General features: G+C 31.8%; 1 protein-coding gene across 1 annotated transcript in view; it reads left to right on the top strand.

Annotated features, from left to right (window-relative positions):
* Positions 1 to 27,029, top strand: part of LOC123699178 (A disintegrin and metalloproteinase with thrombospondin motifs adt-1-like) — a 36,252-nt gene that overhangs the window by 3,190 nt on the left and 6,033 nt on the right. The window contains exons 2-8 of the mRNA XM_045646069.1: positions 22,591 to 22,663; positions 22,941 to 23,203; positions 23,377 to 24,118; positions 24,493 to 24,598; positions 25,059 to 25,193; positions 26,304 to 26,410; positions 26,757 to 26,899. Coding sequence (XP_045502025.1) covers positions 22,591 to 22,663; positions 22,941 to 23,203; positions 23,377 to 24,118; positions 24,493 to 24,598; positions 25,059 to 25,193; positions 26,304 to 26,410; positions 26,757 to 26,899 — 1,569 coding nt within the window. The remainder of the gene's footprint in view (positions 1 to 22,590; positions 22,664 to 22,940; positions 23,204 to 23,376; positions 24,119 to 24,492; positions 24,599 to 25,058; positions 25,194 to 26,303; positions 26,411 to 26,756; positions 26,900 to 27,029) is intronic.

The raw sequence follows: 27,029 nt of genomic DNA, 5'->3' as shown, positions 1-27,029 counted from the left end.
AGAATTACATAATTTAAAATTTTCTTTATATTATAGTGGACGAGAAGAATTTACCCCAGATTATATTATATTTAATAGTTATTGTATTCCACTTGATGTCTATGTATTTACGATTCAAAACCATGTTCACGTAATAAACATATAACAAAAAGACATAAAGGTTTCAATTTAAATTCTTGCATTCAACCAATGTCTCATACAGTTACATAAACCATTATTGGAAACCAAAGTAACAAGGAGCTAGTTCTTTAACCTTAGAGAGAGATTGCTTTACTTTCTTTTTGCTTAAACTTTGACTTATAATGATCGTGATCATTGAAAATATCTTTGTCGTTATAATCTGATTCACATTATGGATTGTCTGAAAACGATTTCGATAGTTCAATAGTTCAAAACAGTCTTTTAACAAACCAAAAAGACTGTTTTGAAATATAAAAAAAATTGTGAGGAGTTTTGTTACAGTGCATTTTTTAAGAAATTTCAATTAAACATTAGTAACATTTATCTATTAGTCCGCAGGCAAACTCTTAATATGAACATATCTGTTATATATGTAATAATATCAAATATTTTTCGAATATACGCATTATTATTACAAATAGTCCAATCATTATTCTTCATTATAATGTAAGATTCATAAGCTTAAAGAATTTATAAGCTATTTATTAGGTACGAATTACATAAAACAACCGGTGTTTAAGATTGATAAGCATAAAGTATGATAGAAAAACTGATCCAGGTGGTATCTAGAACCACTTTCATCTAGTATTTCCTCATATATATATATATATGTATGTCTATAAATTTATTATGCTGCATCGAACTGGATTGTCGGTAAAAAGGCATTTCCTTTTACTACGTCCCTTTCCTTAAAGAATTTTCCTTGTTATAGGAGTTTTAGTTATTGCACTTTTTAACATGAATCGTCTTTTATTAAGACGATTCATGTAAAAAAGTTCTTTTGAAAAGTATTATTCCGACAAAAATACCTGAGTTTAAACTAAACAGTACTATTCCATATTGCTAAAGATATCAATAGATATGTTCAATCATTAGTAAAATCTAAATTATCTATAACATTTGAATTTATCAGCATTAATTTATTACGCTCGAATAATAATAATAGGACATAAATCCTAGTCCATCCTAAATAATTATAACGAAACGTACACGGTATTATGTATTAGAAATAATTAAGGACCCTTAGTCCATAGCTTAATATATATTCTTCAATCTCTCCAACTCAATAAATAATTGCTCCAAGCAACTAACAACTAATTAACATGATAATCAAATACAATGATCGCATATATCTTTTATTCAACAATAATTTTATTGCTTCGTAAAATACCTGAGCAGAATTAGGTCGAGAATGCTAAAGGTTATTGTATAAAGCTCTCTTGGATCATGATTCTGCTAAAGTATTGTGCAAACTTTGTTGTTATTTATAGTGAGGTGAGAAAATTAAATTTGAATAAATTAGTTGAAATGTAAATCCATCTTTATTGAATAAATTGGAGCAGTTGAGTAAATGACGATGTTTTCATAAGGATTAGCTTAACTAAATATTATAAATGCGAATGTAACTCTGTCTATCTGTCTCTTCTTCACGCCTCAACGAATAAACCGATTTTGATAAAAATTAGACATAGCTTGAGATCTCAATTCTCACGGGAACAGGAACTAAGCGAGTTACACAGCGAGTTATTCTTTGACTACGCAAAGCTATTTGCTAATAAAATATGACCTCTCAATTCAATACAAAACCCAAACTAATAAACTAGATGTACCTAATTTCAACACAATGAGCTTTAGTTACTACATAATATATCGAAATTTACCATATTAATTGTTATCTATGTACACAGTAAATGTCATCTTAATATAATAATCCGTTACAATACAAAAGCTAACTGTAAACGAATAAAAGCTACTTTGTCACCAACAGCAAGTGTAAGACAATTTTATCGGGCATCCATTTATCGTGTTCAAAGCGAGAAACAAATAATTTTCTTATCAAATAATGTGAGTACTGTTATTGCAAGTAACACTTGACAGTAATAATATAAACAAATGGCCTTTATTAAAAATGTTTTCAGTAGCAGCTACAGTTAGGTATACATAATTCAAAATTCATAAAGGATTTCTGAGTAGATAATATTCGAATTTCTGATTAAATGGAATCAGATAGAAATTTATTATTCTAGGCACAGACATAGATCTGTGATTCTAGGTAACTGAAAGTTTCTTATTGAATGTACGAACTCTCAACATAAGATAGACTAATATTAACTATAATAATATCTGATTAGTCGTATTTAGTAGAGTATTAATTTCTCATAACATAATATGAATATGTACAACAAATAGGCGATTACTTCCCGTAGGTACTTCTCAGTAACAACTTTATAATAATAAAAGTTTCTTCAAATCTATTGAAACATGCGTCAAACGCATATGCTGTATTATGTCTCGTGCTAAGGTCTCGTGCTATTAATTATAGCTGTCAAAGTTAGATAAACATCGAATATGATTATCTCACGAAAGATCTGTGTGTATGTATCTAAACAAAGATATCCGCAAAAACTAAAGAGCTGTTGTTAAACGCCTTTACAAAAAGGAGTTTAACAACAGTTTAATATTTCCTATTTGATTGGTAACGTAGGTACAATGTATACATACAGGTTTATGATATAAAAGGTTGAAAGTACAGATTTCTGTATGTTGCCTTTTAAAGCACTCTAAATTTTGTTTATCACTGGAAAGCTGATACCGCGTGCTTGCGAGCGTGATAACGCTTTTCAATGATAATCAAAATATTGTATTGAGAAAAAGCTAATAAATCAACGCTGAATCCAAATCGTTCTATTAACAGTGTTATGACAACAGACCTAAGTTTGTGAGCGAAGCTAAATTCTTTAATCATTAATACATAGATGCAAAAACTGCTTCAATTAACCAGGAAACATATTAAAAAGACAAAAAAGTCCACTATATAAACAATGATTAATTAAATAAAACTAAAATCCGTTCAAAAATCCTTGATTCGCAAAACCCATGTCATACTAACCCACGATCGCATATTTGCTATACAAAGGCATTCACATTCAAGTCACGAAGTGCTCTCACATAATAATTACAGGCAGTTTCTCTACATAAAACCAAATGACTCCATATGAAACTGTGAGCTTAACGCAAGCTTAATTTAACGACTAATCGTCTCGTTTTTAAAGGCTTCAATACATTTTTCATAGTTTTGAATAGACTTAAGAGTCGTTAAAAAAAGTGTAGAAAAATTTATTAGATTATTTTTGACGAATGATGAGGTTGAACTACATTCGATTTAATAAAATAACGATTGGTAAATGTTAAAATACATTATGACGATTCAAAAGTGCTTCTAGAAGAAATCTAATTGAATAAATAGATTTTTGAGTTTTTAGTTCGATTTCAAAAAAAAAAAATTGAATGAGAAAGAAAAGACCAAAAAACCCTCTCCTGTAAACATTAGAATACATCTTGGAAGACCCATTGTATAAAAATTATTTAATGAATTTATTATCCATTTATTTAATCTCAAGATACAACCTGCATGCGACCATGACACTAGAGAGTGTAGAGTTATTAGCTCGTTGCTTGCAATAACGGATCCACCTTAATATTCAAATAATTATAATGTTTATTTACCTATTAATACCACCTCATTGTGTTCAAAAATTTGCCTTACTATTAATTAAGTATGTTATGAAATCTAGGGTATCTATGTCAAGGTTAATTGATGATGAAGTAATGTAGTAAAGTAAAACAAAAAGAGTTTATTTATAAATGGTATTTAAACGCTTTTTTAAAAAAAGAGCTTGCATACAGCTGTTTTATTTGTCTGTTTCTGTATACGTTCGCAATTCGTTGAGTTATTATTTAGAAAAAGCGTTAGGTGAAACTATGATGAGATTAGTAGCCGTAATTCTATTGTAGTTTAGATTATAGGGGAAGTATAACAAAGATACACAGTTGTAGAGTTGGCTCGGCCTACAGGGCTCTATATTTTCCAATTATTAAATAAGACAGATAAAATAAGTCCATCAGAAAACTTATGAGTAAATCCTCTCCTCATCCTCGGATCATATTTACAATCAATCAATAAACCATTTATACCTACTAAAATAATTTAAGGAAGTTAGTTCTCTCTAAGTCATTTTATATAATACTAGCTGCTCCGCGCGGTTTCACCCCCGTGTCTCCACTCCTGCTGGCTGCTGGTCGTAGCGTGATGGTCTATAGCCTATAGCCTTCCTCGATAAATGAACTATCTAACACCGAAAGAATTTTTCAAATCCGACCAGAAGTTCCCGAGATTAGCGCGTTCAAACAAACAAACAAACAAACTCTTCAGCTTTATAATATTAGTATAGATGACAATGTGGTTAAAATCAATACTTAGCTTAGTTATGTCGTCATTTTCACTAAGGCAAGATACTTTTTGTACTGCTTACTCATTTTAAGTATAAATTGAAATAATTTTTCTAGCTCTTTTTATTCCATTACAACATTTCTTGTTTGTTTTAAAAATAACATTAAATTAATAGCAGGAAGCGATGCAAATAATCACAGCATCTCATCTCGGAACAAACGTTGCGTATCGTTGAAAGTGCTCGAGTAAATTTCTAATCTTATCGAGATTGTGTGAGTGCAACACTTGAATATCATTTCGCTAACCTCAATTGTAATGATACTTTATTATAATTACAATAATAGTAGTTATATTGTAATTCAAGTTTAAAAAAGTATCTAACAAGTCACCGTCATATTATTATTATAACTAGCGCTCCTCACTCCTCCCGACCGTGTAGTCGGTGTCGTGGTGTATGTTTACGTTTTCTCTCCATAAGAACCATTCTCGTACTTCAAGGAATATTATAAGAAAAGAAGTAACGAAATCGGATCAGCTGTTCTCGACTTATGTGTTGAGCAACACATTTAGCGATTAATTTCCCTTAATATAGGCTTTCGCTTTAAACGTAAAATTTTAGTAGAAAAGCACTAAGGTAAAGCACTTACATACTAAATTAAAATTACCTTACATAGAATCGTTTCCTTTGGAACCTGGTATTATTTACGGACTTACCTTTTTCTTCTCGATTGCATGTTGTTCTTCCGTTTAGCGTGGTTTAGCGGTTATATATAACTAGCTGTGCCCCGCGGTTTTACCCGCAGTGTTCCGCTGCTGTTGGCCTTAGCGTGATGATATAGCCTTCCTCGATAGATGGGCTACCTAACACCGAAATAATTTTTCAAATCGGACCAATCGTATAGTACAAGTATAGCTCCTGAGATGACATATTATGCCTTTTAATCTTCTTTTAATCCATAGAGATGTCTTTTTATAGCTTTCTTATAATGAAAGGAACACAATTTTTTTTACTTTTGTAGTTATGGAATTAAAGACGAAGAAGAGCTTGTACTTTTCTTCTAATAAACATTATGCCCCTATATTATTAGCCTGAACAATACTTATTGCCCAATGCCCTAGTACCTATACATTTAAAGTCTCTACAACCTTACGCGTATTCAATTAACCCAGTATTACAAGAGATAAGTTACATAACAACTTGCTAAAAAAATTACAAAAAAATTCGGATGGCCACAACTGACCGTAAAACTCAATACAAATAAGTAACAGTGAACCGTAACAATTACGTTTTGGGCAATTGCTAAGCGTTTTGTAACACGGAAATAATATGAGATTATAGTGATATTGAACAATAAGTATTGTGATTTATTATCTGTATCGGGTCTATTTTTATTAATAATGACAATTTCGTTTGAGGAAGTATTATGTATGAATTGTTCTATTCATTTGTTTTTAATATTTTCGGGTAAAAACGTGTATTTTAAATTTCGCTGCTGTATTTCCATTTTCGTGCAATTTTAATATTACTTTACTTTAAGATAGTAGTTACCGACAGATAATTAAAATTAATAACATAAGTAATAACATAATATTTACGTAAACAATATTGGAATAGAGTATTATGTTACTGAAAAACAACGTTCGTATTTTTACCAGTTAATGCATTTACAAATAAGTCCAATATCAAGTACATAATTTAAGGTGTGAGTACTTAATGTAAAAAAATACATAATATATACACCTATAGATCCTAAATACAGGTATTATTTCAAGCACTTTCCAAGGTGCAGAGCATTGACAACAATTATATAATTTTAAACAGACAAGGACAGGTTGCCATATGCAGTTAAATGACGGTCAGTGACACTACGGATGCAATACATAAGGCTCAGAACACATAGATAAAACTTTAAACGCCATATTTTTTTTATAATTTTATGTTTTAGAAAAATATTTTATATAAGTATTTTTTTTCCAGTCCATGTTATCAGCGATGGAGTGTAAAAATTATACTAATGCAATTAAATAAACTTGTCAATGCAAAAAATATTTACAAAATACAGTTGCTTTATTCAACAATCACAATCTGCAACTTCCTCGGTAAGATTTACTGGAATTTTCAAATATAGAGCCCAAAATGATGAACACAATTATAAATCCTGTGTTACGTCATCTAGTTACACTTATGTATAGTACTCGAGTATTATATTATTTCTGGTTATAGTTAGTTGTCATCAAGTACATCGTCTATCTATAAAATCAATCTATAAATATGTTATAGTTCATTTTACATCATGACCGATGGACCATAAATCACTAGATCCACCTTATAAACTCAAACATTTATTTATTCAATTAGACTTCTTTTAGAAGCACTTTCGAATCGTCATTACATTTTTTTAACGTTTACCACCGATTCGGAAAACAGTATCTGTTGCTCTTTAATAGCTATCAATAAAACAATTACTTATCGTCCACTTCTTACAATAATATTATAGGTTAATCACACGAAAATTCCCAATAGTCAATGATCTCAGTGAAAGAATGCATCTCTTCCGATCACTTGATATTACTTGCTCTGTGATCACTTGCTATCGCGGCACGGTTGGAGGCGCACGTGTTAACGGGATTCAATCTTCGATTACGTCATAATGCTTGTTATTTCATTGTGAATTAAGATGTAAGGTTGTAAAAACTATATGGAAATTGAAAAATGAAGTTTAGGGTGTCTTAATAATATGATGATTATTGTCAGTACAATAATTAATTTTTGTAGGATTAATTATTTGCACTCACAAATGTTTCTAATGCCAACGATGTTACAAACGTAAAATATTATGATATTTTCTTCTAACACTTGCACTCATATCCCGATTAATATATTCTCAGTCGTGGAATTAATGTACTAAAAATAATGTGCTTACGCACCAATAACGATAAAATTCCTTCCTCATCGGGAAATTAACCCTAAACCCCGTTTGCTTTTCCTTCTTTAAATCAGAAAAATAAATTTATTTCCCTTAAAAATAAGTTAAAACTAAAACGAGAAATTTTATGATTCACGATTAACAAGTTTAACAAGCTAAGGGATATTTTTTGTTCTAAGACACCTTACTTTAAATAGTAAGAGACTGCATTTTTCATGGCACTTCTCACAAACATGTAGACTACAAGCCCGCATAGGAAAAAAATATGGGTCAAATGAACCACCAGGGGACATATCTAGAACGATAGAAGAGCATAAAATAATAAGATTCATCACTATGCCGTCACTTGTAAGCTGTCCAACTGAGTGCAGATGAGAATTGAAAAGTACAGGTAGACTCGGTAAATTTTGGTCATTTGACCATGTACGGCATTCTTAACCATCGATAGATCCATTAAAAATAATAAGAAACCGCTCAGTGCCGTACAAAAATGGTGGTCCACAAAGTCGGAATTTTTATTTAATTTCCGAGAGTTACCGGGGGTAAATTTGGTCATTTGACCATGTACGGCATCTGTGTCATACTATGCCTATACTGCTTTTAATCCATTATTCCGCAACGCCGTACAAAAATCATGGGGACAAGGGGAAAAAATCGAGAGTTGTAATCCCCTCTCTTTCCCCACTCCAGGGGGTCATTTGACACAACACGAAATAAATTTATTTTTAAAGTATTTTATGCATAGATAATATTTTTTCATGTGCCGTACATTTTCTTTGGTTCAAAGGGGAAAAATCTGAAAAAGAAAAAAATCCATATAACGAAATGTTTGCTTTATATTTTGATAATAAAATATAAATATACATTAATATTAAGAAGCTCGAGGTGGTTAATTATCACCTTGGAAAGTCGGAGTCAGGTGGAATGGACTCCGTTAAATTGATGAACTAATAAAGAAGCTATATGAACGAAAAGATGTGAATTATATGCAATCAGCCCATGAATACAGGTAAAGTCACAAGCAAATGCTAGTAATATATACATATTCAAAATGTACAAGTAAAGCGCTTTCAAATGATACCAAACACGGCATATTTATCTTAACTTTATTTTTTTACTCTGTATGTTTTGTCCGCTAGAGGGCGCCACATTAGATTTTGTGAAACCCCATATAGCCTTTAGCTAGCTGGTCGCTGGTTATCCAGTGAACAATTCAGACGCTTCTAATGATATGTCATTTGTCGAATTCTGATAAGTAGTTTAGAAGTTACGAGGGAATAGATGAACATACATACATGACCTGTCAAAATCATAACCCTCCTTTTGCTTTGCCGTAGTTGGGTAAAAATATGTTAATGCCGTACTGTATCAAATGGCCATAAAGCACCCTTAAAATTGTAGCTTTCGTCGCTTTCATCAGCCTAAAAGATGTGGTCTGCACAAAAATGTACGGCATCGTTTTTTCCTAATTTATCTATGTTAATACTATTTAAAACAACGAATAAAGTGTAGAAAACTATTATATTTCATTAATCTACGATGTTTAAACTTTTACAAAATTTCTGTTTTTGCATTTCTCTATAACTTTTTTTAGAACGGTTTCTTTTGAACGGCAATACTATACAACAATTGAATTTTACAATATCATGTTAAAAAAAAAGTTCCCGTACAGAGTCAAATGACCTTACAGCTCTTTATATCAAGAATTCGATGAAATTAAGATGATTATTGGTATACATTTAAAAGAACAATTATTTTTTGACGGCATTGCTTTTAATAGTACTTTTGAGTGCTAGATAATGTTTTGGAACCGAAGCCGTACTTAGTCAAATGACCCCCTGGAGTGGGGAAAGAGAGGGGATTGCAACTCTCGATTTTTTCCCCTTGTCCCCATGATTTTTGTACGGCGTTGCGGAATAATGGATTAAAAGCAGTATAGGCATAGTATGACACAGATGCCGTACATGGTCAAATGACCAAATTTACCCCCGGTAACTCTCGGAAATTAAATAAAAATTCCGACTTTGTGGACCACCATTTTTGTACGGCACTGAGCGGTTTCTTATTATTTTTAATGGATCTATCGATGGTTAAGAATGCCGTACATGGTCAAATGACCAAAATTTACCGAGTCTACCTGTACTTTTCAATTCTCATCTGCACTCAGTTGGACAGCTTACAAGTGACGGCATAGTGATGAATCTTATTATTTTATGGTCTTCTATCGTTCTAGATATGTCCCCTGGTGGTTCATTTGACCCATATTTTTTTCCTATGCGGGCTTGTAGTCTAATGTAACTTATATCAGTCACTTAATATGTGCTTATATACAGTGAAAGTAATACAGGGTGTAGTTATATTGATTTTATGTGCCTCATAGAGCATAATATATTTTACCTACCTACATATTTGTATTTTATGTGCTATTATATCGCATAGAATTTAAGAATTGAAATCTTGTGAATTTTTACAATAATCTAATATATAAAAATCAATGCCACTTTTCGTTGTAATTCCATAACTCGAGAACGGCTGAACCGATTTCGATAATTCTTTTTTTATTATATTCCTTGAAGTACGAGGATGGTTCTTATGTAGAGAAAACGTTAATATGTACCACGGGCGAAGCCGGGGCGGACCGCTAGTATTTTATAATATTTATTTTATTCTAATATATAAAAATCAATGCCACTTTTCGTTGTAATTCCATAACTCGAGAACGGCTGAACCGATTTCGATAATTCTTTTTTTATTATATTCCTTGAAGTACGAGGATGGTTCTTATGTAGAGAAAACGTTAATATGTACCACGGGCGAAGCCGGGGCGGACCGCTAGTATTTTATAATATTTATTTTATACGACGATCGAGCCGAAGCTAAATTAAACTAGAGTAGCTTTAAACAATTCGCTAGCACATGTCAAAAAAATCTAGATTAACAAGGAAATGTTTGGTCAAAAATTGTTTATATTAGATAAAACTCTACATTTGTAAAAATCGTGAAAATGCCAAGAATTATTGTGACTCTGAATGCCTAGATTAGTCCTACTAATATTATAAATGCGAGAGTTTGTGAGGAAGTGTGTGTGTTATTATTCTTACACGCAAATACTACTGAACCGATTATAATGAAATTAAGCACACATATAGAGGGTAACTTGGATTAACGCATAGAATAGATTTTATCCCGTTAATCCCACGGGAACGGGAAATATGCGGGTTTTTCTTTGAAAACGCGGGCAAAGCCGCGGGCGGAAAGCTATAATATGTGTCAATGTTTTAACTAAGTATATCCATTGTACAAAATTTTGACACATTGAATTGAGATCAACACTCATGTCGAAATAATTGGTCGAAACAATCCATCATAACGTTTCTTTCGCATGTAGGCACCAACAATGGATTTACGAAAGGTTTGTTTGCGTGTTGAAGGATCTAGCTTTGTCTTTCATAGTTCAAGTTTGTAGAAAGAGTTGTAACTCGTATTCATTCATAATAATATGTAATAGAATATATCTATACTAATACATATTATAAAGCTGAAGAGTTTGTTTGAACGCGCTAATCTCAGGAACTATACTGGTCCGATTTGAAAAATTCTTTCGGTGTTAGATAGCCCATTTATCGAGGAAGGCTAAAGGCTATATATCATCACGCTAAGACCAACAGGAGCGGAACAATGCGGGTGAAACCGCGCGGAACAGCTAGTAAAAGATACATTGAGTATATAATAGTTATAACGTTGATATCAACGTAAAAAAACAAATAGAGTTTGTTCTATCTAACAAATTTAGGTATATACCTAAATTTGTTAGATAGAACAAACTCTATTTAGCAAAGAATAATATTATAATATTAGTAGAGCTACTACCTAGTTACTTGTTTACAAGTAAATAACAAATAACAGCTTACAAATAAATAAAAATGGCGTTTGTAGAATTATTATATTATATAAAACCTTAAGCGTGACTTTAAAACGATAACTTAAAAGTCTAACGTATCGGACATACATAAAAATACAAAAAATCCGCCTACATATAGTTCTAAATAGCAATAAGTCCTTTAGTTTCTATTCAATATATATTTCCACACTAAGGAACTAGAAGCTCTAACGAAAGCTCAGACGTTACGAATCCGGTCGTGACGGTAATGTAACATTTAGAACCGGAATATTACACAAACTATTGTCATGCTAAACATAAACACGAGTATGTAACAAATATATCTCTATTATTTGAGACATGCAAATGGCCCATGTTACAAAACTCGTAAATTAACATAGACGTTTGAACTGCTAATGCGTTTTAATGGTACCCTTTACGCATATTTAGATTCCAATTGTAATTGCAATGGAATATATTGTGTACTCATAGGTAACGTATTTTTTATTTCTGTGTACCCTAATTATGAAACCACCCGCGCCTGTTTGTAAATTCATTTCATATTTTAATTGTTTAGATATAAGTTATCCAATATTTTTTTATGTAATGATTTGGATTTTAATGGGATTATAAATTAAATAAATGACCAAATATATCTCATAATAACTCAGCCCCCGGAATCACAGACACAATAGAAAATCTATTGTGTCGTGGTCAGATCGGGCCGCTCGGGGCTCAATGGGGCTCAATGGGTTAATATCAAATTTCAAGAACTCCACTCAAACACACAACATACATTTATGTTCCGTGATATGTGCTTTAAATAATAAGTTCATAAAAGTTTTTTTTACGTAGGTACCTACCGCTTTTTCAGTCATAATACATGAGTACAGCATTAACATTTTATATGACGGCACTTCTTATAGAAAAATGTATCGACTATCTTTTAAAAGAAAACATCACCGTGTAAACGCATACGTCAGTATATTTTCCACAGTTGATATAAAAAGTGAAGATGAATGATTCAAATAGTAAAGAACAAAGTCTATATTAAACTTTTACAGAAAATACACAATCCACTCTTTATTATTTCTTTATTAACCTTACATTGCTTTATGATATTACCAAATAAGACAATTTTATTTAGTTTCACAAAATATTCGCTCGCTACATACGATTAATATCTACAATAGCAAGATAGCCTTCACCAATGTTGCAACGAAATCCTTAATTTTATTCAATTAAACAAAATCTTCTATCGTGACGCAAGAGTACATTTGCATTTAAATTAGAGCAATTTGGCTGTGGAATTTAAATCCTTACTTAGTATTGTCTAGCCGGTTGGCTTGGTTGATAGTGGCTCTGCCTTCCAAGTCACTGGTCGTGGGTTCGATTCCCACCCGGGGCAAATATTTGTGTGATGAACATAGATGTTTGCTCTGTGTCTGGGTGTTAATTATCTATATAAGTATTTATTTAAAATTATATATGTATATTTATCAGCCATCTGGTTTCCATAACACATAATGGGATCAGATCGTGCCGTGTGTGAAAATAGTCCCGAAATATTTATTTATTTATTGTAAATGCGAAGTGTGTTTGTTTGTCATTCTATCACATCGCAACGGACACATATTATTATGATATTTTTGTGTCTCGAGATGACAAGAATGTGATATGATGTATGAAAAATAAAATATTTTAAATTATAAGAAACATCTTTTTCACGTGGGAATTTCCTTTGAATATGGACGAAGCCGCGGACGGAATGCTAGTAGGATTATATTATAATCATTTGTTATCATTTATATAAACTTTAATTATATAATATGTCAGCAGTTAACACCTGATCCTAATTATACAGAGAAGTATTAGGTCACTGTGTTTGAATTATCAAATAAAAGCGACCAAATTAGGCATGGTATGCGGTGTGTATTTTAAATGGAACTTTTGACAATTTCTTCGTATATTATCTCATAGAGCGTGTGACTATGGGCAATGGAATTTATATAGCTTCTAAACATAATTGACTTTCTGATCTGCCTACAATTATTGTAATCACTTATATTTGTGTAATCAAGTAATTTACAATGGTCACATTTTTTTACACGAATTTTATATTCGATTAAAAACCCTTCAAAATAGGGATTAGGGATGTGCGTCACGTGTTCACATATTCTTTGGAATACCGCCTTTTTAAAATATCTAAAAAAAATCATCTTATACTGTGAATAAAACCGGAAACCTAACGACATTACAGCGATTTAAACTAAATTCCAGATCCAAATTCCGAGTAAATAGCCAAGGACAAATATTCACTTGTAAGCTAAATTATGTAAAGCAGAATGTTGCCAAACTGGGTTAAGTTAACTCCAATTAATAACCCAAAAGCTAGATATTACTAGTTAATCTAGATTTTAACATAGGCCTTTACTACATAGTTACAGCCTTCTATAGATACTATATCAACTACTACTTCTATCTAAAATATAAGCTTCACTTAATGTTTATAGCTTTGTTAAAAGGTTGTATGCGAATTAATTTACTATTTTAAAAGTTTATGAGAATACATTTTGAATTGAAATTTAACTGAAAAACTACTACCTATACATGCACCGAAACAATCGTTTGGCTAGTATTCAATTTCCTGTTAGATTTCTAACATGACCGAGCTATGATCGAAGATACGGTATTGTTTTTGTAAAATCAAAAATGATTTCCTCACTTATAGGTGCCAATAGGCCGGGAGATACTGACAGAAATTATTGGGTCATTTATACCAGTTTGGCGGTTCTAATATCTCCCGGCCAATAGTGTAATAATCCAAATATTTGTCAAGGATTAAGACATTATGTTCTTGATAATAAAATGTACGGACTTACACTTATTTACACAATGCAACATTCAGAGCGTGTCATCCATTTCACATAGACCTTCATTATCACGGCCATAGAATTACACTTCTTCCCTTATCTATTAATTAGTAAAATATTATAAGCTTTTCTTTCTATTGTTTTTTCTTGATAAACTGCATTTAGACCATTAGATTTTAGAATAAAACACACTTCACTAGTTCCAACGAAACATGATGATTTTTACATGATGTTTATTTGTAATAACCTGAAAAAGCTTCATATGTTTACATTTATGAAATTTCACAAGTAGGGCTATGTTTAATTATTTATTAATATAGGTAGGTACATTTTTTTAGGTTTCTAGTTCATTTTATGAATAAAAGTTAATTGCTTTAACACGTGAGCATTTGTCTAGTTTAATCTGTACAAAAACTGTAAAACAAAAATAAATTGAATTAAAAATAAAATGATAATATTAATATATACATCATACAATCGGTTTAGCAACCAAGGTGCGCCAAATATGCAACCTTAAATAGGGTCTTTGTGAACGTTTTGCAACTAAATTATTCTAGCTTTTATAATTGTAGTGGTGGCTTATTGGTAGAGATTGCTAGATATTATTATGGAGGATTTGAATTCTTATAATAAAATACCATCTTTATGACTTCATCTCCTTTATTTTACGTAATCTTAAAAGCACTACTTTTTAACAACGTTACGCATTGAATCGGCTTTCATTGTCGTGAAGTTTTAATCATATTAATAGCCAAATATTTTAACACAAATTTAATATTGTTCGTAGACTTTGTAAAGCATGATCGCTAGGTTTTTTTATAATTCGTAGCCGTAAATTTATTAGTAGGTACCAAAAACTAAAACTCTATCCCTTTATTTTTAAAGCATTTATGTGTATTTAATATTAAGCAATCAATATATATTTTCGCGAAAACCTTGGCAATTAAACAGTACTCTAACTAAACTAACTAAACACTCAGGCCTAATTTTTAGTTCAACCTAATGCAATTCGAAATTGACAAAACCGGTCGATTTCCCTCCATACTGAATGCATTTGAACACTTTTTGTATGCGATATAACAATTACTGTCGCAACCATTTCGTAAAGCACCTGCACTGTATCTTGTTAGGACCATGTGTGGCTTTTGGATTATTTATTAGGTTAATAATAAAACTGAATTTTTATATCATTAATTTGTGAACATATGACGGTAATCATATCATTGTTCTATAAAGTTTGTGTAGGATTCCCACGGTGTGCGTGTGGAACTACCCACTAAACTCTACCATTTTTCATGCCGCTTTCTGTGGCGGGTTTTGGATATTATAAAATTTATCTAAGACACATCTTTTCTTCATCTGGCCTTCTTTCTTGCAATACTCGTTTTATTGCCTTCTAATAAAACAGAGCAAACTACCTGCAAGTATTTGATAAAGACGTCTGTGGTTCTTAACGGCATCCCACTTAAATTTTATAAGAAATGCATATATTCATTAAATTCGCGCCGTGTGATATAAAAAAATGCGGCAAATTACCTACCTATGAAACACATTACAAAATAAAACAGTTTAATTGATTACTTAAATGTATATTTTCAAATTGGATTAATTAATGATTTATTAATCACGATTAACATAATTTTAAAACACACTCGCGAAATTACAAGAAAATGTAAAGTAATTAAATAAGCATTAACATAACATGTTCTAATTTTTAGCAAATAAATAATTATTCATGCAATTGTATAAATTAATACAAATTTTTAAAAATTACCTCAACCTTTTATTAGAATAAATTCTAGATGTGTCGAATTTTTCAATTCGAACCAGTAGATTCTGAGATAAGTGGGTTCAAACAATCAAACAAACAACCTCTTCAGATTTAGTATATCTATATTATAGTTACTATATATTGTGTTAAAATCTGTTTAGTCTTTAATTTGTAATTCTTTAACATGTATCATTTATTACAGTATTTTTAAATATGGCGGCTCTATCGCTGTCGTAAAAATTATATATAAATGACGTTTAACTTTTTTACTCGTATGCAAAATACAACATGTAATATGCGGAAATCTATAAGACAAAAGGTAATCTAAAAACATAAGGTCAAAAACAATCGTGCAAAAAACAAGATTGTAAAGATACATCTGTAATGTTCTTGTTGGGCTTAAACATTTATTTTTACATCTTCCTAGATACACCCTGTATTCCAGAAGCTCTTTTAAATTAGGATTTGTTCATATTATGAATTATTTAATTGTATTAAATTAGTTTAAAGTGCTACCGATCACAACTCTCTAACTGTAAACTTTGAGCAGCTGTAGTTTATCACAAACTAGCTTACCACCTGCGGCTTCGCCCGCTTTGTCTAAAACCTAATAAATTATATACTAAAACCTTCTTCTTGAATCACTCTATCTATTAAAAAAACTGCATCAAAATCCGTTGCGTAGTTTTAAAGATTTAAGTATACAAAGGGACATAGGGTAATATAGGGACAGAGAAAGCGACTTTGTTTTATACTATGTATGTAGTGATGATACATACATGTATGTCTAGACTCTAGAATGCTCTAGAACAATAAAATAAAATAAAACTCATTGATGGCAGCCCAAATTGGCAATAATCGATACTGTATTTTATACTACGTATGGTTTGTTTGAAAATATTGTTTAAAACTTTTATAAAACCATACCAATCATAACTTCCATAATTTATTCAATAAGGTCCCTAATAACCTCCTAACCTTGAACTCACTGAAACGATACGCTGTTTTATCACATAATAGTTCAGATTACATGCGAATAATATGGATAATTTCGACCCTGTGCTTTTGCACGCAAAGCTTAATTATAAAAACAACCCATTATATTATGGAAGGTCTCCTGAAATTATGCACATGTTACTATGTAGATACATGTTTGCTGTTTATCTTAATTGTTGTTTTTAATTACAATCATGGCTTAGCGGTTAGGTTTGAGTCTTTTATGAGCATTGTTCTTCAAGTACTTGAAGTGTCAGGAAAATGCTACGCCAAGAATGTTATATTACGATGCTTCGAATAGATGATAGTTCCAATAACAAAATTGTAATAATATTCAATTAGGTACGTAGTTATAGGTAAATAAACTCCTACTTCTATATCAACAGCATACAAATAAATAGACAGCAAAAACAAAGTCGTTCCTAAAAATTATAGTAGTTAATACTTTAGTATTTTAAAGTTTCATAAGAAGTTTTATTTTCTACAATTAAATCCTTTACTTTGTACCAAGTGCTTTTTCTATTAGCGTCTGTCTGCAGTTGTAAATGCTCATAACTGACCTTTGACTCTTATTATCCCGTGACTTATCAATTTGCGCAAACAGTGGACAAAAATCTGAACTTTCACTGTTTATTAACGGTACAATATGAAATTAAATAGTATTTCCTATTAATATCTATTGTAAACGCTTATTCTTACGAAATATAGCTGATCGGATCTGTATGAATTTGATGGTGGTGTACACGTACAGTCGTACAGATAGATAATAATTATAGTCTAAATTAGCACATAGGCTACTTTTTATCCAGGTACCACACAAGTGACTCTTCAGGTTTTGTTTAGTATTTAATAATCAACACAAGGAATCAACATATCAATTTCAAAAAGGCAACACGCCTTTTGCAACAAGGTGACCCTTTAATGGCTATGGTATGCATATGGCATGTGAGTGACGTTTCGAGTTCTAGATAGTTTGTAGCAATCACAATATAGTTTTCAGAAATGCGTGCTTAAAAACAGGTGTTCCCTTATGGTCTTATAGATTGGGCGTTTTTCCATTACCCGGCCCGGCTCCGGCACGGCAACGGCATTGTCGGGGACCGGTACCGGCACCGGGACTTCGTTTTTCCATTGCGCCGGTGTCGATGCCGGTTTACGCCCGGTGAGTAATGAAAAGTTAAAAAAGGACCCCAGAAAATTCTTCAACTATTTTCGCATGACCGAAGAAACATTTAACTATTTGTTGGAGAAAAGCGAACAAAAAACCAAATACGAGTCCCTCCGCTCCGCGCCCTCCTACCCGCCCCGCGCAGTTACACACTCACACGGCTACAATTCATATAAATATGCAATACATATGCAATTTTGCCGGGCCGGCACAAGTGGGAAGCTTGCTACCCCGGCGACGGCGACGGCGCCGGCAGGACTCAATGCCGTGCCGGCGCCGGCGCCGGTAAGTGAAAAAGCGAGCCATACATTTTCATACATTTTTGCTTCCCCGGCAACGGCACGGCGCCGGCGCCGGTGCCTGTGCCGGTGCCGGGCCGGGTAATGGAAAAACGCCCATTATCACGCTAACAATACTAACCTTTGTTGACCTATGACCTATCTAAACGTGATAGACGTTTATTTGAAGCAGCGTGACTGATTGTGAATGCACCACTCAAAAACCAATTGTCAAGGTGATTTTATGTTAAAAACGTTTAACTATTGTAGGTATTTGTAGTGTAGATTATATTATGGCATTGCAACGAATTCAAATAGAAAGACATAAATAAAATACGTTTTTTATGGACTTAGATCTACACGTAAAAATACAGTATAGATTTAATAAGTGTAATATAGCCTTTAAGTTACAATTAAGTTACATCCCTGCCAAATTATCTCAAATACCTACTCAAGTTGTACCTAGTGGGTAGCACAGATCACATCATGTGCATTCAATATAATAATAATAATTAAATACTTATGTGCCGATTCGATATTATTATAAATTCATTTTGTAAAATAAGCTGTTTATAATACATATTAAGTAATTCAAGGTGTGTCAAAAGCTCCTATAATTTAAACGAACCCATACCTATAGATTACCTTAAAACCATTTTTTTAACCCGGTAGCGCAAGTACATCGAAAGTAAATACATACTCAAAGAATAGTATATTCTTTAATATTTTCGAATCTATAGGTAAACTTGCATAATTCGTACCTGCGCTTAAATCGTACCTCGTCTATATCTCGGCTTGGGTAATGGTTACCAGCGCCTCTGGTGGCATAAAATGTCAATAATAGTCGGCCATATTGCCATGTGACAAATAAATACCTGTTACGTTGCTCCCGACTAAAATATTTATCAAGTAAGTTTTTTCTTACTTTTTGAGTAATTTTTTCGCACACTTCACAAGAACTGTCTTCCAAGTATACCGTTCATAAGTTGTTTAACTGTTTATTTTATATTTATGCGTATATTTGTGAATATATTTCACATAGTAAAGCCGGCTTGTTCGTTGACAGTTTTTTTTGCGGCAAATTTGAAATTCTTTTGATACTTGTGCCTATTTCGTACTCGCAGCAACTTCTTAAAACGTACCTGTACGAACGAACGAAAACACCTCAAAAAGGAAACAAGAACAAGATGAAAATGACAGTTGGTATTGCAAAATATGTCAAGAAGACGTTAAAGAAAACATGATTAAATGCGGTAATTGTGAAGTATGGGTACCTACCCATACTTCACAATTACCTACATGAGCTATGTGCAGGGACAACTAAAAAAACAAAATGTTATTACTGCGATGACTGTCAGGATTTGGCAAAGACCATCCGCTGTATTAATAAGAATTAATATAGGTACATTAAAATTAAGAAAAAGAGGAGAAGATTATTAAGATTGTGATTTTTAAGACTGTAAACCAATGATAGGATCTCAAAGTACGATTTAAGAATATATACTAGTACGATTTAAGATGAATGGTCTGAAATCGTACTTTTTTTAAGTTTTTGAAAATTGTTTATTTCTCAGAAGTTTAAAAGATATATGTTATTTTTTGTTGAAATACTAATAGAACATTAGTGAAATTATAATTACTTAATATAAATAACTGTGTATCATTGTTCATTTCCAAAATTTTTGAGGTTCTCCTTAAGTGGTACGAATTAGGCAAGTTTCCCCTACATATAATAAATCTGTAGAAGGGTCAATTCTGTACATTGAAAATATTGAAAAAATAAATAGCAGGGGGTGTTACTGGATCGATACCAAACCCAAATATGTGATTAAAAAAATTTTTGTCTGTCTGTCTGTCTGTCTGTCTGTCTGTCTGTCTGTCTGTATGTGAAGGCATCACGTGAAAACTAGCGGTTCGATTTCGATGAAACTTGGTATAATTATACCTTATTATCCTGGGCGTAAAATAGGATACTTTTTATCCTGGAAAAATACGTAGAAAAAAATTAATCTTAATTTTTCAGTTTTATCCATAGACGTTGTTCCGTAGAACCGCGAACACACGTTGCGTATTATTATAGGCCTAGCCGTATTTGGGAATTGGGTCCAATAGATATTTATAAGATTTTATTGTCAGAGGTACCTACTCAAAATGGAGAAATAAACCATCCACGCGAAGACCGACATCCGCGCGGACGGAGTCGCGGGCGGAAGCTAGTATCTAATAATTTACAATCCATTTTATCTACACTATCAATCAGAACAAACCAAATATATATCTATAGAGAATATCTTAAACGAAGAATAGACTCCATATACAAAAAACTTAAAACTGTTCTTTCCTTTATGCAATTCCAATTTCTTTTAAACATTTCAAATCCAGATAGCAGTAACAATAGAATATTTCGATAGTATTACATAAAGCCAGCTGAGCATAGCGCACTTTGATGAGCTATCGTGACCTGGTTTAGCTAGACTTTTTGTTTTTCGGCTAAACCTACATTACGAAATAGGTTTTAATTTATAGGAAATTTAACACGTACAATAAACTTAAACAGAGATTTTAGTGACTTATTTAACGTTTACTTAGAAATGTATTACTTTAGTCAAACAAAGGTACTTTTCATATCTTCAGCTTTACAGAGATATTATGTGAGTAATAATATAAACATAAGCGTGTAATTTTTTCAGTCGCTTTTATTAGAACTTAAAAAACGCATCACGAAAAATTACCGGCCAAAAATTGCTTGCATCAATAATTGAAAATCAAAACATTACTGCCATTACGAAAGAACGTACAACCAATAAAAAGACCGAAACAAATCGATTTTCATATTATACTAATTTCACAAATCAATAACTCATAACACTATTTTCCAACATTATTACGAAAGTCGTAAGAAACCATTACAAAAGCAGTCAAAATCCTTCTAATCCAGTTTCTCACGCTACAATTATAATTAAGAGTGTCTTTCCGCAATTATTATCAATTATTTACTTTCTGAGATTATTCTGTGTGATCATAAAGATGTTATTTTGAATAGAAATCAAGTTTGAAGCATGTAATCGCCAAATTACATTGGAAATGGTCGTAACTAGGCGATTTAAATTCTTGTCGCATACCATTAAATTACGAAACTCTTTGCTTACTTTCACTGTCAAAAAAGGAAAATACTTCTAGTATAGTTTTATCTGTATTAAAACACAAGTTATAAATAAACAAAGCAATTAAAAGACAATGCATAATATAATCATGTACCTACAACATTAATATTCAAAGTAAAACACAAAATGTTATCTTTAATTAAGATTATCAGTTAATTTACCTTTTAACTGGCGATGAATTACAACTCATAAAACAAACGGTAAAATGATCAGTCATATCTAATACGGAATAACTACAAGTTGATGTGAAAAATAATGAAGCGCAAGTCATAAGCTGTTGATTTCTTCTTTATTAACAAAACAATAGAAAGTTATGTAAATTCTTGTAAACTATAAGTACAGGGGCCTTAGACAAAGTAACAATTACAAAACGATAACGAAGTTAGAAATCGCAAAAATGTATAGGATTGACATACGCCGCGTTAGATCACGTGGTCTATCTATGTCAATCCCATACATTTTTGCGATTTCTAACTTCGTTATCGTTTTGTAATTGTTACTTTGTCTAAGGCCCCAGGTGCAGTGTTACATTTGTGAGAGCAATCGAATAGGCTTAATCGTTCAGAGATTAAAAAAAGATTATACCTTGCTCAAGAATCTACGTAAATGTGTATTTATAAAACACTCCAAAATCCGTGGCGTAGTTTTAATGATCTAAGCATACATAGGACAAACAGACACTTTGACTTTGTATATAATATGTATTGATTTTACAGTAGTTTTAACTTTAAACCAGAATTGACATATTTTTTCAAATTTGCATAAAATAAAGCTTATAAAAATCGCTAAACGCTTGTTTTTACAACTCCATGCACATCGATTAAGTCACAAGATCCGTGCGAAAAGTGGCCATTGTCGAAAAATGTCGAGGCTATTTTCTAAATGGAGATAAAACAATACAATATTTACCGGCGATTTGTTTCGAACACGAGGTTAATGACGTTTCCACGTTTTTAGCCACACAATAATATAGTCTTTGTCGCTTCCTACTCATAATTAGATGTACGTTTTGTTTTATAAACAGATTAAAAAAACATTTATGACGCATTCTTATAAGACAAGCAATTTAATGACTAACATGTTAATTAATAACTACATATATATATATGTACTTTGTTTCAGGACCACACAAAACAACTACTCCATCATCTATCACCATCTGAAAAGCTACTGTTTTTCGGCACAGAGAGTAAACGTGAGTACTAAATCTCTAACTCAAAAAATCATTTTATTTGAAAGATGTAAAAAACTTCTTAACACAACTTTATTACCTGGTTAAACCCAAGTAAAACTAAACCAGCAACTTGTACCCAACTGAACAACTAAAAAAAACTTCTATCCTTGTCATATAAAACAGTTAAAACATCCGAGATAATAATAATTAATATCAGGAAGTAACAATCATTTCAAAGGCTGAAATAACAATTAACGCAATACTAATCACAAGTGTGTAAAAACAATTATCTTTGCAGATCCAGAATTCGAGATAGCACATTTAAAATATCAAAAACGACGCAAGCGTTCCTTGCTACATGATAATCAAGAGCTCAATACTCTAAAGAAGCATCTAGACTTAAAACTGAGTCCTAGGAATAAGTTCCTAGATCCCCAGTTTTTGTTGATGAAACGATGGTCCAATGGTACAGAGGTTATACTAGACCAACATACAGATGAAGAATTAGACGCTTGTTACTATAAAAGTGATCACGCAGCATTATTTGTCTGCGATGGTGTGGTAAGTAGATTTGTAACTAAAATCTGAATCTGAAAATGCTGGAAATGGAAATAAAATGTATTATATATAAGTGCCGCAATGTAGTTAAAATGTTTGATGTTAATCCCTTTAAAAAGGTCTTTTTACATACTTTTAATAAAATAAAAAATAGTTTTATGTTCAATTATTTTCAGAGGGGGCTGATTAAATCTAATGATAGCTTTTATTACGTACATCCACTGCCAGAAAGATTCAACCACGAAGACTTTACACCACATATAATTGTAAAACGCCAAATAGACAACGCAAATAACATCGAAGAGAATTATGAAGAACCTACTTGTGTAGAAAGACATACTAATAATATAACGTGTTTCTCTCCTAACACATGGACGAAACATAGAAGAAAACGAAGCATTTCAACAGAAAATAATTATAATAATATTAATTTAGACACATATAAAGTAGACTTAGTACATAGAAATAAAACTATAGAAGCGTTTATAGAAAAATTGAAGACAGGCGAAAGAAGGCAGAAAAGAGCAGTGCTCCCAGCGATTTTTGTAGAAACAGCCGTGTTTGTGGACAGAGATCTATATAAACACATGACTATAAACTTTCCTAAAGAAACAGAGCGGGAATTAGTGAGATTCGTATTAGCCATGATAAATGCAGTACAATTATTATACCATGATCCAAGTTTAGGAAGGCCAGTGAATTTTATCCTAAAAAGACTAGAGATCCTTCATGAAGATCCATCTAATTTAAAACGACCTCATGACATAGATCGATTCTTAAGTAATTTCTGTACGTGGCAAAGGTTAGAGAATCCTCCAGGAGATAATGATCCCTTACATTGGGATCATGCGTTGATTTTAACTGGTCTAGATCTTTATGTCGTTAATAAAAACGGCAAAGTCAGCAGTCAAGTAGTAGGTAAGTTAATAGATCATTGTGACATGTACATTACGATTTTCAACGCTCCCATTACAAGTAATCGAGCGTAGCATATATTGATATCATTTGTTATTGCCTATGTTCCTTTCTCTTTATGGGCCGTGTAAGCTTTCCAAGTTATTGTTGTATTGGAATTTGAAACAATAAGTAAATGTGTTTTTTTTTCTTCTTATTTGTCTAAATGGTTTATTTTATAGCTATTATAAGTTACACATTTAAAAGAAGCCCAAAGATTTAGAGCAAATTTGTTGCATTACAAGTGTTTTCTTCTATGATTATCATATTATAATCATATCATCTAATTAAAATTAAGTTTCATAACAAATATAATACTAATAAGACAATTTTTTCAGGATTAGCACCAGTAGCTGGAATGTGCACTGTCACAAGCAGTTGCACAGTCAATGAAGGAAGACATTTTGAAAGTGTCTACGTTGTAGCACATGAAATTGGACACAAGTATGAAAACTTACTCTATAAATTTTAATTCTAATAAATAAGTAATTAATCTAAAAAATTCTATCCTGTAAAAAGAAATATCATTTCTCATTGTAAACATTTTGTTACTTATCCTGCTTCTGTTGATTTTGGAATTCGACTCAATAATTCGTGATATTATATGCTATTTCAAAGAAACTCTGCATCTTTACAATCTATCTTAATTTCTTAGTCACACTGTTTATTTACAACTCTTATATCTAAACTATTTTCTTTCCCCTAACAAGAAGCAGTTCCTGGCAAAAAATTGGCACTTAGCTTTGCCGGGTTGACTGCTACCATCTATTTCTCCTTTATTTGTTTATTTGTTTTGACAGATTTCTGGGTCAGCTACCATAATATTATTTTACCTGTAAAAAATAAAATATAGATAGACATAAATTAATATCTTTAATAAAAACAATAATGCCTTTATTTACAGTCTGGGCATGCGTCACGATGGACCCCTAGCAGATAATGGTTGTGACCCCAGCGCGTATATAATGAGTCCAACATTGGGCAGTGGGAAGATCACCTGGTCACAATGCAGTAGGAGCTATTTGCAGAAGTTTTTGGAGTAAGTGCATTTTTCTGTTTTTTTGTACAAACATATTTTCTTCTAGAGGAACATCTTAGAAAACATAATTTTTACGTGTTCTGAATTACTATCTTCTAAAAAATTATCTTCATTCCTCTAATTTACCTTCTAAAAATTGTCTTGATTGATAAAGTCATCCAAATTTTCTCTTTGCTGTACATAAAATACTATATAGGGAAAATGTACCTATACGGGATAGAGCATAAGAATATTTCGTAGAAATTAAAATTATGATTAAATAATTAAAAGTTTATTCATTTTATCACACATAAAATAAAAAGTTGATAATAATTAATAAATAATAACAGATGATTGTTGGCACTAGGTCGACACATTACGAATGGCTTATCTTCATCGAAATTAAATTGACAAATAGGTCAACTATAAAAACTAATAAATAAAATTGAATGACTCGTATTTTGAAAGAAAACTTCGTAACATTTGCATGCATAAGGCAGAACGAAATGGATACACACGCAAAATAAATACATTGATTTAGTAAAACAGTATCAAAATTGCACAAGAGAACACGAATATCGTTACTACACCACACGCGTACGCTTTGCGAATTTTAAGTTATTGTTAACGCATGATAAGGTTTTTAAATCGGTTTCGTAAGTTTTCGCAGTTTCCAAAAGATTTCTTAGACTTTCCAAAATGAATATCCCAAAGGTTAAAGTATTATTAGGTATAGCTACTATTTAAAATATTTATTAAATCATGCAAATCCTTCAGTCCATCATTCCATTACCTCGTTACCTCCCCGGATAAGTAAATAGTATTCTGTAGTTGTGACACAAAAATTTTTCCCGACAAAATAATAAATTATTATTTCTAAACAATATATAAATTTTTATTATGTGTATCTCATTCCATAATACTCGGGTACCATCATAAGGAAGGTACCCGGTCCTTTGGAAGGCTTAGGTACGTGGGGACACGGATCCAACACGCAGAGGCCCTTTCGAGAACTTTACTGTGTTGTGGGAAACTATTAAGTATATTATATTACTACATATTATCTAAGCGTCTACAATTCTCAAATAACATTTACAGTCCAAAATCTAAAACCGCATAAAATTATTACAGTACATCCCAATCGCGATGTCTCTTGGACCACGGTAACTCAGCTGGTCAGTTGGACCACAGTGCTGAAGGAATTCTACCTGGTGAAAGATTCGATGCTGATCAGCAATGTGAGTAGCTTTAGGTTTTGTGATATTGTTTAAAAAATTGAAATTTTTCGTGTTACAAAAGGGCTTATTATGTTTTTTCATTGCAACAAAAAATATTTGAAGAAATTTCAATGTTATGTTGACAATAAAAACCGGCCAAGGGCGAGTCGAAACATTTGAAATTATTAAAGAATAAGTAATTTTTTTAAGAAGTTCGATAATAAGTCGGAAATCGTAGTTAGTCCTTTCAAAGGAACTACGGAAATTTATCAAAAAAAAAATTATCTTAAAATATCCACAAGAGAATGAGATGGATCATAGATGAATCCAAGAAAATACATTTAAAATATGTTAAATTTAATTCTAGGCATGTTAAAATACGGTCGCGGCAGTCGTCACTCAAACGCTCAGAACTTGGAAGATATTTGTCGAGATTTACATTGTCAAAGGGAACGATATACTTGGACGTCCCATCCTGCTTTAGAGGGAACTAAATGTGGGGAGGATATGGTAAGTTGCGGAAAAAAAAATAATGCTGGAAAAAGTGGATTAAAGTACAGAATTCATATTTAAATAGGAGTTATCTTAGAACTTCGTCCATAGCCAGACACTTAAAGTGTGTACTATATTTCACTGCCAG

The sequence above is a fragment of the Colias croceus genome, chromosome 17 (genome assembly GCF_905220415.1).
Source record: "Colias croceus chromosome 17, ilColCroc2.1".
In the NCBI taxonomy this organism is placed as follows: Eukaryota; Metazoa; Arthropoda; class Insecta; order Lepidoptera; family Pieridae; genus Colias; species Colias croceus.
This window is presented reverse-complemented; position numbering and strand designations above follow the sequence as displayed.